Genomic DNA, 15094 nt, shown 5'->3' with positions numbered 1-15094 from the left:
CACCAATCCCGCTCAAACTTATCACTTCCAGTCGCGCCTCCTCCGCACCTCCCCTCTGGGTCGTGCCCCACTGCGGTGCATGCGCACTTCTACCAACGCCTGCCCTGAGCGTAGTCTCAGCCGCTGTGGCCTGTGGGAAATGAAGATCTCAGAAGCAGACGCCCAGAGCCCCGCCCCCAGACTCCTCCCGGCATGCGACTGCCTCTTAAACACCGCTGGACACCAGGGATCGCAGACTTCGCAGAAGTGCGCAGGTGCTCGTGGGTGGGGCGACTGAGAGGCCGCCCAGGGAAAGATGGAAGTCGGGTCACCACGTCTTGCGCATCAGCAAGACTTACCTCTGTGGCCTGCAGATGTGTGGTCCATGCTCCCTAAGCGCCCATCCTCGGAGTCTCCAGGAGGACATTGGGGCCACCCAGGGTGGACGGAGTGGAGTCTACGGGCACATGAGACCAGCAGAGAGCGCTGCCGAGGGGACCACAGTGCAGGACACATGGCTGCCAGTCGACAAGACAGACACCATTGCTGCCCGCATTGAGTTTCCAATTGGAAAGCAGAGTGACAACGGGTAAAGGTAGTGATGAGTGTGTTGCTGGTAGAATCCTCAGCAGTGTGGGGGGCTGGAACATCATAACCCAAGCCACGTTGGGCCCCTGACACTTCTTCCACAGGTTGGGTTCTTGTGGTTCTTAGGGAGAGAGGCGTTTTGTACTGTGCAGGTTCAGGAAGTGTGAAGTTCCTGTTCCAGGAGGAGAGATAACAAGTGAAATAGATGACGTATCTGATGTTGGTTAGTTCTTAGTAAAGAGAGCTGTTGGGGAGTGGGGGAGTCGCAGACACTGTAGGCTGTGTATCTCTGGGAGTGTATTAGTTTCTCTGGAGGCATCATCTTTGCCAGTGTGTCTGAATTTATGTGTCTGTGTCTGAGTGTGTCCACGTGTATGTCCCAGTGACAAAGTTAGTGTGATTTTGTCATGCCACCACATGCATTTGTCTGGGAAGTTTCAGGTGTTTGAGTAGTGGTTCCTGTGTCCTGACAGGAGTGCCGATTGTCTATGCATCTCACTGCATGGATGACTGTAGTGTTTCTCTGTCTCTGGGTTTTCCCCAGTGTGTGTGCTGAAGTTTTTGAGATCTGCTCTCTTAGGAACTTTTAAATACACAGTACAGTATTATTAACTATAGTCACCTTGCTGTTCATTACATCCCCATGACTTTGTGTGTGTGTGTGTGAGTATGTGTGTCTATTCATTGCTGCATCTCCAGCATGTAGAACAGGACCTGGTACATAGGGGATCAATAAACGCTAGTTGAATCACCAGGTTTAGATACTTACATATTCACACACAAACAATGAGGGTTTTGTTCAAAGCTCATAACAGACCCATACAGTTCTCACCCCCTTCCCATGTGGCAGAGTGATGTCCCTTGGCACTCAAAACAAATCCCAAAGGAGGGTCTTTCAGCCGACCTGGTGAGGGAGGGGACCTCACAATGATGAGCCCTCACCGTGCATAACATTCGAAGGCACTCACCATAAGAAACTGCCAAGGGGACAGCACCACCACATGATAAGAGCCTGAGGCCCTGAGAGTCAATGGCCAACATCCCTTGTCAAGGATGCTCCAGCCAGCCACTCTGCTTTAGGTCTCTTCCAAGAACAGGCCCCTCACTACCTGACAATACAGAGGGTTTTGGTTGTCCCTTTGATTTCAGGGAGGAACTGCATTGGGGCTGCCAAGGTGTGCAATCCCTCTTTAGCTGTTGTATCCTCTACTAAGTCTCTCAGCATCTGCTGTGGTTTCCTTAGCACCTAGTTGCCTTCCCAGTGGCAGCCATGGTCGGGGAAGGAAGGGAGGTTGAAGCCTCAGGAAACCTCCCAACCCCTCGCCTGGCCTCAGTACCTGGTTATTGGCTGGAGGCGGAAGTGAGGTCCAGTGAGGCCGGAGTAGAAGGCAGAGATTTCTGCTACCTTCGGCCCTGCCTGGCATCCTTTCGGGCTTTTCCGGAAAACCAGAGGCCACAGCTACCAACACGGGAAGGATAATCCACTTGAACCTGGGCAGTCGACAAAGGTCAGAACGGCCAGCAGCCTCTGGGGGCAGCTGGTGGGGCATGGAGGCCGCGTTGTGTGCTGGAAGCAATGAGGGCCTGGAATCTAGTCTGTGGGCTGTCTTTCTTCCAGCTGCATTTTTCAAGGGGCTCAGGTTCCCTGGGGTGGTGTCCCAGGAAGTGAGTGAACTTGGAGGACAAAGGGGAGGGCTCTTTAAAGCCAGTCTGGAGCCTGCGAATGACTAGGGAGCCAGAGTCCAGGTGGCTCTAGGTGTGGACTGCGCATGTGCAGCCCTGAGCCCCAGCCCCGATTGCTCCTGACGCATGGTGGTCGACTGCGACACAGGGGCTGTGATTGCGCATGCGGCATCTGTGGGTCCAGCGTCGAGGTGGTGGTGAGACTGAGGTAGGCGTGGTGACCCTGGTACTTGCTGCAGAGCTGAAGATGATCAAGAGCTGGTTCCTCTGCCCTTGGCCCAAAGTTTGTTAGTAACTGTCCTGGGCCCTGGTTGCCCTTGTTTTCTGTTCCCACTCACTGCCACATGGCATTGCTTAGGGGAAATATTCCCCAAATGGAGACAGGTGTGGATCCCTTAATGAGGTCTCTCAGCAAAGACATAGAAATGGGCTTGGGAAAGGAATTTGAGAGCTGAAATGGATTTATGATGTGGAAAAATCCTGTCACTGACCGCACTTTTCCTTGCATCTACCGGGGCATTTCCGAGAGCTTGTATAGGTATCATTCTGCTCATAGGAAAAGGCACATGCTAGGGTATAGCTGTGCAAATGACCATATTCCTTTTGCAAATGAGGGGGCAACTCTGATTTCCAGGATACAAAACTCATTGGACTATACTATAATAGCAAAATGATAATGCCAAATATATAATCCAATTTACAGTTCTTTCAAAAGGATTATAAACAGCCACACTATGTGGCCCAAATAAATGATGGGACACTGATGACAGAAACCCTTTCCAATTCCTAAGTACATGTCACATGAGCTAGAGCTTTTAATTACTGCAAATTGAACCATGAGTAGAATTTTATTTTTCAAATTTTATTGAAGTATACTTGATTTACAATATTGTATTACTGCTGTACAGCAAAGTGATTCAGTCATATATATATATATTCTTTTTCATATTATTTTCTATTGTGGTTTATCACAGGATATTGAATATAGTTCTCTGTGCTATACAGTAGGACCTTGTTTATCCATCCTATATATAATAGTTTGCACCTGCTAATCCCAAACTCCCCATCCTTCCCTTCCCCACCCCCTCCCCCTTGGCAACCACAAGGATTTTATTTTTATGGAGACTCATTATTCTGCTTCCCTTGAGCATTTCCTTTAGTAGTATTTACTTAAGACACTAGATGATGAAATTATAAGTTAATGAACACATCCTCACTCACTGATGCCCCCCTGCCTTTCAGAGGAAAAAAAAAATACAGACTACACCCTCCTGCTTTCCCTATTATCTCTCTTATCATGGATTATTTTCCTCCAAGACACATATTTCCATCTTTGATGCCAAATCAGAACTGCAAGCACTTGTTTCCTGCTTCTGCATTGAGAGTCTACCATGTGTGCCATGATTGGGCATAATTTTGTTTTGAGCTTAGAATGGCTGGTGTATTAAGGAGGTTCAAAGACTAACATGCAGTGAAGAGCATGGTCTTAGGGCTAGAAGGTTTTGTTTTGAATCCTGATCCTGTCTTTACCACTTGCTAGCTTTGTAATCTGTAGGCCCCAGTTAACTCACAAAAGGAGATTAGAGTATCTACATTATAGTTTTGGAGGATTACCTCAACTTACATTAACTGAACTAATTTATGGGAAACAAAACAGTGGCAGATATATAATAAACATACTAAAATGTTCACATAGTGAGAAAAAAGAATCAGCCCTTGAGACGGGGATCTACCTGGCCTGGTCTTCACTCCTAGGCTGTGGTGTTCTGCTGAACAGAAACCTTTTTTTTTTTTTAATTTCTTGGCCATGCCACGTGGTGGCAAACAGGATCCTAGTTCCCTGACCAGGGATCGAAACTGCGCCCCCTGCAGTGGAAGTGCAGAATCTTAGCCACTGGACCACCAGGCAGGTCCCTTAAACAGAAACCATTTTAAACAACACTGTCATCAGACAAAGCCACTGGGTGTTATGTTATGGAGTAAGGCACAAGCAAGAGCACTCTGTGATCATGTCGTCACACAGGATCAAAAGAATTATGCAAATCACAAAAATGATGAAACTTTCTCCTAGTCTAGCTAACAAAACTGACTTGTTTCCTTACAAGTTAATTTTAGCCCCAGTCCCTTCGTTTTGCCTTCTTTTATTTTGAATTAATTTATTAATTTATTGGCTGTGTTGGGTCTTTGTTGCTGCGTGCAGGCTTTCTCTAGTTGCGGTGAGCGGGGACCACTCTTCATCGCAGTTCGCGGGCCTCTCACTATCGCGGCCTCTCTTGTTGTGGCCTCTCTTCCCTACGCCACCAGGGAAACGCTCTTTTTTGCCTTCTAAACAAGAAATATTAAAATTCCCAGTCAGGGACTTCCCTGGTGGCGCAGTGGTTAAGAATCCGCCTGCCAATGCAGGGGACATGGGTTCGAGCCCTGGTCTGGGAAGATCCCACATGCCGCGGAGCAGCTAAGCCCGTGCGCTACAACTACTGAAGCCCGCGCACTTAGAGCCCGTGCTCCGCAACAAGAGAGGCCACCACAGTGAGAAGCCTGTGCGCCTCAACGAGGAGTGGCCCCTGCTCGCCGCAACTAGGGAAGGCCTGTGCGCAGCAATGAAGACCCTATGCAGCCAAAATTTAATTAATTAATTTAAAAAATTAAGACAGAAATTGGAATGATGCATGGTTGTGCCTACGGGGACTTTCTGGCAGTCCAGTGGTTGGGACTCTGTGCTTCCACTGCAGGGGGTGCAGTTTCAATGCCTGGTCAGGGAACTAAGATCCTGCATGTCTCACAGTGTGGCCCAAAACATAAATAAGTAAATAAATAAATGATGGCGTCCACAAGCCAAGAACACCAGGGATTGCTGTAGCCACTGGAAGTTTGTAGAGCACGTGGATCTGATTCTTCTTCAGAACCCTCATGAGGAACCAACCCTAATAACGCCTGATTTCCAATTTCTAGTACCCAGAACTGAAAGAGGATACATTTGTTTCTTTAAGCCACCAACTTTGTGGCAATCTGTTAGGGCAGCCCTGGCAAAGTAATACTTAAAGAATTATTATCTCCTAGCTGTTATCCTCATAAAGAACTGGAAATAATGTGATAGGGATCTACTTTAAGAATAAGGCACTAATAAAGCCAACAGTATATCCAAGACCTTTGTAAATATTTTCCAATGCTATGCAGTTTGTGGTGCACAATACATGTAAACTGCATGCAGGCCTTCCATCATTGGAACTGGCATGGAGTTTCCTTCCTTCCTGAGTTTCCATGTGTTTTCTTTAAGGATAGGGGAGTATAGAAGGCTTTCCCACACTGCTGACATTCAGAGTTTCTCCCCAGTGTGAATTCTCACATGTCTTTGTAAGGATGAAAGCCTACTGAAGGCTTTACCACATTCCTTACATTCATACGGTTTCTCTCTACTGTGAGTTCTCAAATGTCCTCGAAAAGATGATGACCAACTGAAAGCTTTCCCACATTGCTTACACACATAGGGTTTTACTCCAGTGTGAATTCGCACATGTGTTCTAAAGTACGAAGGACTACTGAAGGCTTTTCCACATTTGTTACATGCGTAAGGTTTCTCTCCAGTGTGAGTTCGCAAATGTCCCTTAAAGGATGAAGGAGAACTGAAAGATTTTCCACACTGTTTACATTCATAAGGCTTTTCTCCAGAGTGTGTCCTCATGTGAATCCTAAGGTCTGAGGGCCAGCTGTAGGCTTTCCCACATTCCACACATCTATAGGCTTTCTCTCCAGTGTGCATCCTTGCATGTATGATCAGGTAAAAAGAATGAAGGAAGGCTTTTCCACATTCCTTACATTCGTAGGCTTTTTCTGCACTGTGAACCTTCACATGTTTTCTAAGAGAAGAGGGAGAAGAGAAGGATTTCTCACATTCTTTACAAGCATAGGGTTTCTCAACAGTATGAGTTTCTCTATGTGTCCAAAGGTTTGAGGGAGATCTGAAGGTTTTCCCACATTTTTCACATTCATAAGGCTTCTCTCCAGTGTGAGTTCTTATATGGACTCTAAGTTTGGAGAAATATATAAAGGCTTTTCCACATTCTTTACATGCGTAGGGTTTCTCTTCAGTGTGAGCTCTTATGTGTGCCCCAAAGGATGAGTAAGAAGTAAAAGTTCTCCCACATTCCTTACACTGATAGGGTTTTTGTCCATGTTGAGATGATGCTATGGGACTCTTGAGGGTTGAAGAATCCATGATGGGTTTTTCAAACTTATTGTATTCATAGGATTTTACTCCAGTAGAAAGTCTCTTATGTACAATAAGATTGGAAATCTGGTTGGTTTCTCCACATTGATTACTTTCATTATTTTCTGAGGGTATCTCCACCACACGCCATCTGTTAAAAATAGGAATCATATTACTAATGATTTGTTAACAATTCATTACGGTTTTTAATGATTAATATGATTACACTTTTACCATTTTCAGTGAATGTGTATGTTTCTTGCCCTGTTAGAATTGTTTCAAAGTGATATAAGCTGAGTGCTCTGACAGGGGGCTCAACCTGAGGTACCATTTTCACTGTTCTTTATATATGGGATTTTGTTTCCTGACAATTGTTTACAACTGAACTACGTCTCAATCAGCCAACATCTGTATCATGTTTATAAAATTGTCTTGTGAAAATTCTCTGTGAACGCTTAAGATCTGACATATATCTACACACTTATTAATATCATGGCACTCTCTCCTGAGACCTACTTTCTCTAATGTATGTGTCACTCACCTCAAATGTGTTCCCTGGTTCTTGTGCTGATCTTCAATGCTATGGCATTTCCAGTTTTCTCCTAAAATGGAGAACCAGGAATCATTTCTTCTGAAACTTAACTATATTCTGTTCATTTCATACTTCCCCAAACATTCACTGTAGAGGACTTAACCCATTGATTTTAATTTGAGTGCCATAATACGAAAAATAGTAACAAGTTTACTTTCTTTGGAATGAACTCGTGGGATTAAGGCAAGAAAATAAGTAGGAAACATGTACATTTCTTTCCAAGAGCAACCCAAGAGAAATTTTATAAGGAAAAATGCACTTTTGAGTAAAAAAAGAATTGGAGGAGTTCTGGCTACTTGAGGACTTTAACAATAATAAGGACAAGAAGACAAAATGGTGGGCAATTTACTGGAAATACTTCCATGAAGACTGAGACTTCTGGTGACATAAATGCCCTATTGTCAGGAAGCAACATAGGACGGAATTGGACAAAATGCATATGCCCAAATATAAACTTTCAAAGAGGAAATATGGAAGGTCTTTCAATGTGGGCAAGGCTATTCATGAGGATGGATGAAAAGAAAAAAAGGGAAGCTAGCGCATCTGCAAAATTCAGCTTCCACAGAAAGAAGTAATTTCTTTTTCTAATTAATATTTCCAAATGTAATGTTCCCCAACAAGGGCTGCTCCTCTTAAGGAACAGTTATAACCCTTACAGAGGCTAAAAACATTTAATGAGAAAGTAGTAGGTTTCATACATACATGAGAAAGCTGTTAGACTATATGCTCCATAGTAATGTGACCATGTCTGTCTTACTTAGCAATAAATTCCCACTGTTCAGCCCAAGTTCTAGAGCAAGCTCAATAGCTTGGGGATACCTGTCCTCTAGAGAGTCAGTAAAGGAATGATGTCATCCTTACCCACTGAGGCCAGGTTTCTGAAGGTCTCCAGCATCACATCTCTGTAGAGGTTCCTCTGAGCCGGATCCAACAAAGCCCACTCCTCTGGGGTGAAGTCCACAGCTACATCCTCAAAGACCACTGACTCCTAAAACATCCAACAAATTCTGGTTTAACGAGGTACCACTCTCCACCTGTGTGTGCAGAAGGAAGGGGGAGGCTGACAGCATTGGGGAACCAGGACTCAATTCACAGCAAGTTCATCCATGGTTCTGTGGTCTCCCATCAACTCTAGGGTTCTGTCATCATCTCTTCCCCTCTCTTCAGCGCTGACTTCCTCTGAGATGCCAGCCTGCCTCATAGATTTAACACCCATCTCTCTAGTTTGACTCTGGCTCCTTCCACTCTTCCCCTCCATCTGAAGGATCCAGAACAGTCCACAATACATTGGAGATATGGAAGAAATACTGTACAAATAAAACAATTATTTTATCTTTAAAAACATCAGTTCCTTGTAATGAAAATGATTTCATCTCCTTCTTCATGGTCCAATACAGGCCAAAGCGTGATATGAAACCAAGTCAGGCCTGGATGAGGTTTTAATGAATTAAAACACAGTGAGGGTCCAGGGGCATTTCTTGCTTGCCCCCTCACCAACAATTTGATTCTCAAGAGGCCTGATTATGCCCAACCTTCAACCCAGGCCCTGAGATGGATATAGTTCCTTGGAAAATTCCAATCCATCATAAACTGGCAGGTCCACCTTTATGCGAAGCATTAATATTTACTTATCTGTCTCCTGTTCTTTTATAAAACAGCACCTTTCTCTCCATGCTCTCCAGGAGGCAGTCAGTGTATTGACAAGTTGGAGCCCAGCCAAGAGAAGGGAAGCCTAAGACTTCAGACCTCACGACAGTGCCTGCATTCAGGGGCCTGAGTGCTGACAATTATGAGTGATGTCAAAATTATGGGTGGTGGGTCTTCCTCAACTGATGTCACTGATGTCACAAGACACCAGAACAGCCTTGCCTTCCCCAGAAATGAGTGCCCTGGTCCTTCCTGCCTGTGAAGAGGCAGTTCTGAGCCCACTGTGGAAATGAATTAATTGAAGTCCAGAAGGGTTTGGCTGTGAATCTGCCCAGATCATAAAAGGTATAAAGGGATCAGGTGGCACCTTCCTCCCGAAGGACATCTGCTCCCACTGAAAAGCCAGAGGCACTGACTTATACACCAGCCTCCTAGGGGCACTACACACAGCAATCATTTCTGCACCCCGTGGCATGCAGACAGGCATAACTGCCCAACCCCTGAGCATGGAATCTGATGGCTTGCAGGGTCCCCCAACAGCCTGGCTTTTGAGGAAGTGCATCACTCCATCAGCTTCCACACGCAGAGGTGTGAACATAGGCTGCCACACTCCAATGCAGGGGATACGATTTACCTGTTCAATAAACAGCAGCAGAATGAGAATGCTTCAGAATGGGAACACTCTCTCATGAGGCTGGTAAGTAAAGTCAGCTGCTTTGGGCATCCCTAATTACTAATTACCAAGGTACTCTGGTATGTAGCACTGTCTCAAGACAAACTTATCCACAGATAAAATTCAACTAACTCTTCCACCACTGTGTATCAGGTGACATTTAAAAGCCATCAAAACCTGTAACAGTCTCACAACAGCATTAATAAGAAAATGTGCTATTTGAGCAACCATGATGTGTGAAATATTTTGCACACCTGAGTTCATTTATGTCTCATAATAAATCTCACAGTAGATATCATTACAATCAGTATGTAGCAGAGGAAACTCAAAAGGACAGAATCAATTAATAATATGCTCAATGTTACCCAATTAGAACCTTGTATGTAGGTCTGACTGCTTTAAAAGCCTAAATGTCTAGCAGCTGCATTTCTGTACATACATGTTACAGGATGATTATGCCCATTATTCCTCAAAATGTGTACAATGACCTAGAGCAGAGATCAGCAGACTTTGTCTGCAAATGTCAGAGAGTACATTGTTAGGCTTTTCTAGCCACGTGGTCTCTGTTACAACTGCTCAGGTATGCCTTTGTCACACAGAAGTAGCCAGAGACAACACGTCAAAGAATGGATGTGGTGGTGTGCCAATAAAACTTTATTTATGCAAGTAGGTGGCAGGCTGGGTTTGGCCTGTGGGCTGTAGTTTGCCAACCCCTGATCTACAGCAGTGCCATTAAATAGGAAGACAATACAGACAACATATCCAAATTTGAATTTTCTTGTTGCTACCTTATAAAAATGTCGTATTGAAATTTTTAATATTTATTTACCTATTTATTTATTTGGCTATGCTAGGTCTTAGTTGTGGTACGTGGGATTTCATTGCAGCATGCGGGATCTTCACTTGTGACATGTGGGATCTAGTTCCCCAACTAGGGATCGAACCTGGGCCCCCTGCATTGGGAGCATGGAGTCTTAACCACTGGACCACCAGAGAAGTCCCTGTATTGAAATTTTAATAATTTTCATTTTGCCCACTAAATACAAGTATACAGATCGTTTCAGTACATAACCAACATAATTACTGAGATAGCCTATGTTATTTTTGTCATACTTAATGCTAGAAATCTGGTATGGATCTCACACATGCACCCAACTCAATTTTGATAGCTGTACAAGAGCTCAACAGCCATGTGTGGCCAGGGGTGCTCTAGTGGACAGTGCAGATCTAGACTCTGCCTGTCTCCTGGAGAGGACAGTGGAGACTAGAAAACTGGAACATTCTCTTCACATCAGACATCCTTGGGCTCTTTCTACTGGCAAAGCCCTCTGTCTCAGGCGAGTTGCTTCTCTATACAGCTGTAGCTCTGACTCATTCATTTGCTGAAAATCTGTTTAGGTGATAATTCCTACTACATGCAGTTATAGAGATACAGCACTTGAGAAAAATTCTGAACCACATGGATCTTAAAATCTCACAGTGGAAGACAATAAGTAAATTGAATATTATCTAGATGAAGGGGTAAGTGCTGTAGGTAAAATACAGGACAATGAAGGCATTTGGAACTAGGAACATGAGCAAAGGGACTGGGGCAGAATGAAATCATAACAGTGACATAACCATCTGGGTAACATTGGAAATGGATACCGTGGCTTGGTTTTTTGTTTGTTTTTAATGCCACTGCGTTTTTAAACTATAGGGATTAGAAACAGAATGTGATTTCACAAAATCTCTGGAAAGGTTTCAAGTGCTTGTTAACTTCACCATGTCCCACTGGAGAGAGACTAGAATCAAAGTGTCCCCAGCCAAGAGCAGAAGCACCATCTACTCCCAGAAAAAGAAAGAAAGAACTAACAGTACCAATGGGCTAAAAATGAACTCAAGAATCTGGAAAAAGAGAAGCAGAATAAAAGAAGAAAGCACAGAATGAAATGTGAAGGGCAAAATGAACTATATAAAAGGGAGGCTAAAAACACATCTCTTGGGAATTCCCTGGTGGTCCAGTGGTTAGGACTCTGTGGTTTCACTGCCAAGAGCCTGGGTTCAACTCCTGGTTGGGGAACCAGGATCCCACAAGCTGTGCGGTGAGTCCAAAACAAAAAACCGTACAAACCACATCTCTTAGAACTGATCAGATTGCAACCTCTGACAGTTTTTTTCAAGAAAAACAAAGCATGGGCAAATAAAGTTACAAATGAAAAAGCAGGCATAATTAGGGATGTTCTAGGGATTAAACACGAGAGGAAGGGAATGGTCTAAAATAAAATTTTAAAATATGAGTACTTCCATACTACTCAGTAGTCGAAAGTAATTTAAAGATAATAAAAGGGTATTTTCAAACATTCACAAAAAGGAAACAAAAATCCCAAATTGTTTTACAGGCTAGTTTTATTAAATATTAACGAGATCAATAATTCTGTGTGCAGAAAACAATTCCTTTTTCAGAGACATGCCAAGAACAGAATAGTACAAACGAAAAAAATAAACTATCATTAACAAACACAGGTGCAAAGTTCTATTAAAAATTAGTTCCCTAAATAATGAGTAATGTGCATAATCAAGCACAACCAAGCTTTTTTTTTTTTTTTTTTTTTTTTGCCGAGCCATGGGGCATGTAGGATCGTAGTTCCCAGACCAGGGATCGAACCCGTGCCCCCTGCAGTGGAAGCATGGAGTCCTAACCACTGGACCGCCAGGGAAGTCCCACAACCAAGCACATTTTACTCTAGGAATGCAATAATGTTTAAAAATTAATCCATTTTATAAAACCAGGAACTCTACTCAGTGCTCTGTGGTGACGTTAATGGGAAGGAAATCTAAAGAAGAGGGGATATATGTACACGTATAACTGATTCATTTTGCTGGACAGCAGGAACTAACACAACATTGTAAAGCAACAATACTACAATAAAAGTTAAATAGATTTTATTGTAGTTTTCAGTATACAAAAGTTAATCCATTTTACTATATAATAGAAATGCAGAAAAATCATAATTCGTTGCCCTCAAATCCAAAACAATGACTATCATTAATGGACATAAAAATTTAATACATCAGAACTAGAAGGAACATGGCTACCTGGGGAAGATGGTGCATAAAAACACTGCAATGTTAAATGAAAAATCTGAAATAGTAAAACAGCTCTCTTGTCAAGAAGACAAGACACACAGAGTACCTTATTCTACACTGGACAGGAGGTCCTGGGAATCATTTAAAAAGAAAAGAAAAAGGTAAAATGACAGGACAAGAAAAAAGCTGAAGTATAATTATTTGCAGGTAAGATTTTGTAAGTAAAGATTCAAAGATTTTACAGATCAATAATTAAAATCTATGCTTGCACCTAACAAAGACATTAAGAAAAATGCTCAAAAATGAGTTTACTTCTATGTACCAGGAACAGTATTTTTTTTAAGATACCATTTAAATCAGCATCGACATTACATGCAGAACAAGTCTAACAAAGGTTTTGTAAAACATGACGAAAACAGTAAAACATTATTAAAGGAAATTAATGGAGAGACATACCAAGACCGTGGATCGCAAAGTTCAATACCGTAAAAGGTGTAGATCCACCCTCGAATTCATCTACAGGTTCAATGTAATTGCAACTCATTCTTTGTACTTGAAATGCTGACTCTAATCCTAGTTTTTTACATGCGAGAAACTCAATCCCATGGGCACCAGAATCCATCCATTTAATGAAAAATACCTTGAATGTCTAATAAGTGCTATATACCCTCCCCCCTGTGGTTGCGATAAACGAATGAGAAATTAAAAGATCCCCTCATTTAAAGCCTCATAGTTTAGGAAGCTTGGTGAGTCACTAAAGAAAAAGCAGGGGATACAGGGGGACCCCCCCACCCCGCGACTAAGGGCGGGGACTCTGGCCGGGACCCTGGGGGAGGGGCGTGGAGACCCCAGCCCGCGTCAGCTTCCAGCTGGTTCCTGCCGGTTCGAACCAGCCCCTCGCAGTCTCCGACCCGGTCAGCGCACTCACCATCTCCGCCCCGCTCCGGACTCTGCCGGAAGTCCTTCCCGCGGTCTCGCGGCCCCGCGACCTGGGCAGGTGAAAGCGATGGGGAAGATTAACCTCGGGCTGCGCGGGGTAGCGCACCAGCACCACTGCCGGCCGAGAACGACCCCCTACATGGGCTGGGAGCGTGCCCGCCCCCCGGCCCTGATTGGACGGTGTTCCGGGCCCCGCGCCCTGATTGGATAGAATTGGGATTCCCCGCACTCTGATTGGACGGTTCTCCAGGTAATCCCTCCCCATGGGACTCTGATTGGGTAGTTTCCCGAGGCACGCAGCCTGATTGCACAGCGCTTCGGGCACCACTTTTGGAGCCTCTGAGGATAGTGCTACAGGCCCCGGTGCCCCTGATTGGGCAATTTGAGTGTCTGCACCGACCCTGCCTGGGAGATGGGCGGGGGCAGGGATCACGTGGAAAAGCCGGGCGGAAACGTGGATTCTCAGCTTCTGCCCTGTCTTTACCCGGTCTTCTACCCTGGACGCGGAACTGCCTTCCCGGGATGTGGCCTCCGAGCGGAACTTGCTCCGGGCAGGTCGGACTTGGCGTCAGCCCGCAGCTCGACGGCCCCTCTTCGTCCTCCTTTCTGGTCTTGGATGTCCTGACCCAGTTTCCACGCGGAGCACCCCGTGTCTGGAGGCGGGACTGGACAGGACGCGGGAGACTGGTGACTTCCAGGGTCAGGGGTGGACTTGGGGCTTTAGGGACCACGACCTCTAGTATATCAGCACCTATACTGAAAATTGATATCATTGTGTCTGAGTTTTCTGGGAAACCGTATTTTTTCCACTTTGGTCTCGAAATCTGATTTTTTTTTTTTTTAATGCACTTAGATCTGATTCTGGTTTGCTTCTATAAGATTTCATTTCTATCATTTTAGCGTATGATTAGGATTTTTCTTGTCAATGTTCCCATTTATATTCTTTGTCCTTCCCTCCGTTATTTTCTCTATTATTTTTCCTTTGTTTCGCCGCGCGGCTTGAAGGATATTAGTTCCCGGACCAGGGATGGAACCCATGCCCCCTGCAGTGGAAGCGCCCTGTCCTAACCACTGGACTGACAGGGAATTCCCTTCCCTCCGTTATTTTGTTTAAAATCTGTGCGGAGGCACCCCTACTCCCCCAGCTTCTGTTGCCATAGGTCTGCGGGGGTCCAACACCACCCTCTCTCCATTCTGCAGATCTAATCCATCAATTAAAAAATCAGTGACATTTTCCCTGTAAGAAAACATCCCCTCCTCTCTCTCCCCACAGTCGGACACCTCATGTTCTACTCCTTGGTCTCAGTGTAAAGGTCTCTCTCTCATGTGACCTTTTGAGGCGTCCCCCCGGAAGCATTATCTCTCCTTTTGTTAATTGCTCTAATAGGAGTCTTTCTTGCATTTATACTCCCCATTTTCTGTGAGTTTATTTGGTGCTTATTGTCTGTCTCCCCGACGTAATTTCAGCACTATTGGAAAGAAGTCTGTGGCCTTATTTCACAATCTTAGCTGCTAGAGACACTGCCATTATTATTATTATTACTAAATTTTCTCTGATCGATTTTAGGCAATGACTGCCGGGCCAGGCTGCGACTCATTGAAGGTGTTTGAGAGCAGGAAGTAAAGAGGAACTGATATCAGTAGGACTTCCGACTGAAAGGAACAATCAAACAAAACAAATATGTCTATTTTCACCTCAATTATTTATCATTGCTTT

At 44.3% G+C, this 15094-nt stretch overlaps 1 protein-coding gene across 1 annotated transcript; it reads right to left on the bottom strand.

The window, feature by feature from the left end:
• Nucleotides 1–3140: 3140 nt before the first annotated feature.
• LOC132422625 (zinc finger protein 709-like) lies at nucleotides 3141–13472 on the bottom strand. Its single transcript, XM_060007440.1, has 4 exons — nucleotides 13367–13472; nucleotides 7911–8037; nucleotides 6999–7059; nucleotides 3141–6608 (listed from the first exon to the last, which is right to left on the bottom strand). The coding sequence occupies exons 1-4, from the start codon at nucleotides 13367–13369 to the stop codon at nucleotides 5567–5569; spliced, it is 1233 nt and encodes a 410-aa protein (XP_059863423.1). The 5' UTR covers nucleotides 13370–13472; the 3' UTR covers nucleotides 3141–5566.
• Between the last annotated feature and the right edge of the window lie 1622 nt (nucleotides 13473–15094).

Source organism: Delphinus delphis, chromosome 3 (genome assembly GCF_949987515.2).
Source record: "Delphinus delphis chromosome 3, mDelDel1.2, whole genome shotgun sequence".
NCBI lineage: Eukaryota > Metazoa > Chordata > Mammalia > Artiodactyla > Delphinidae > Delphinus > Delphinus delphis.
Note: the sequence above shows the minus strand (reverse complement) of the source record. Positions and strands in the feature narration are given on the sequence as shown.

Bases quoted from the DNA above. Each gene is read 5' to 3' on its own strand.
- LOC132422625 (XM_060007440.1), bottom strand. The intron at 7,060-7,910 runs GTAAGGATGACA...TCTCCATTTTAG, and splicing joins CAGAAACCTGGCCTCAGTGG to GAGAAAACTGGAAATGCCAT. The intron at 6,609-6,998 runs GTGAGTGACACA...TATTTTTAACAG, and splicing joins AACCAGGGAACACATTTGAG to ATGGCGTGTGGTGGAGATAC.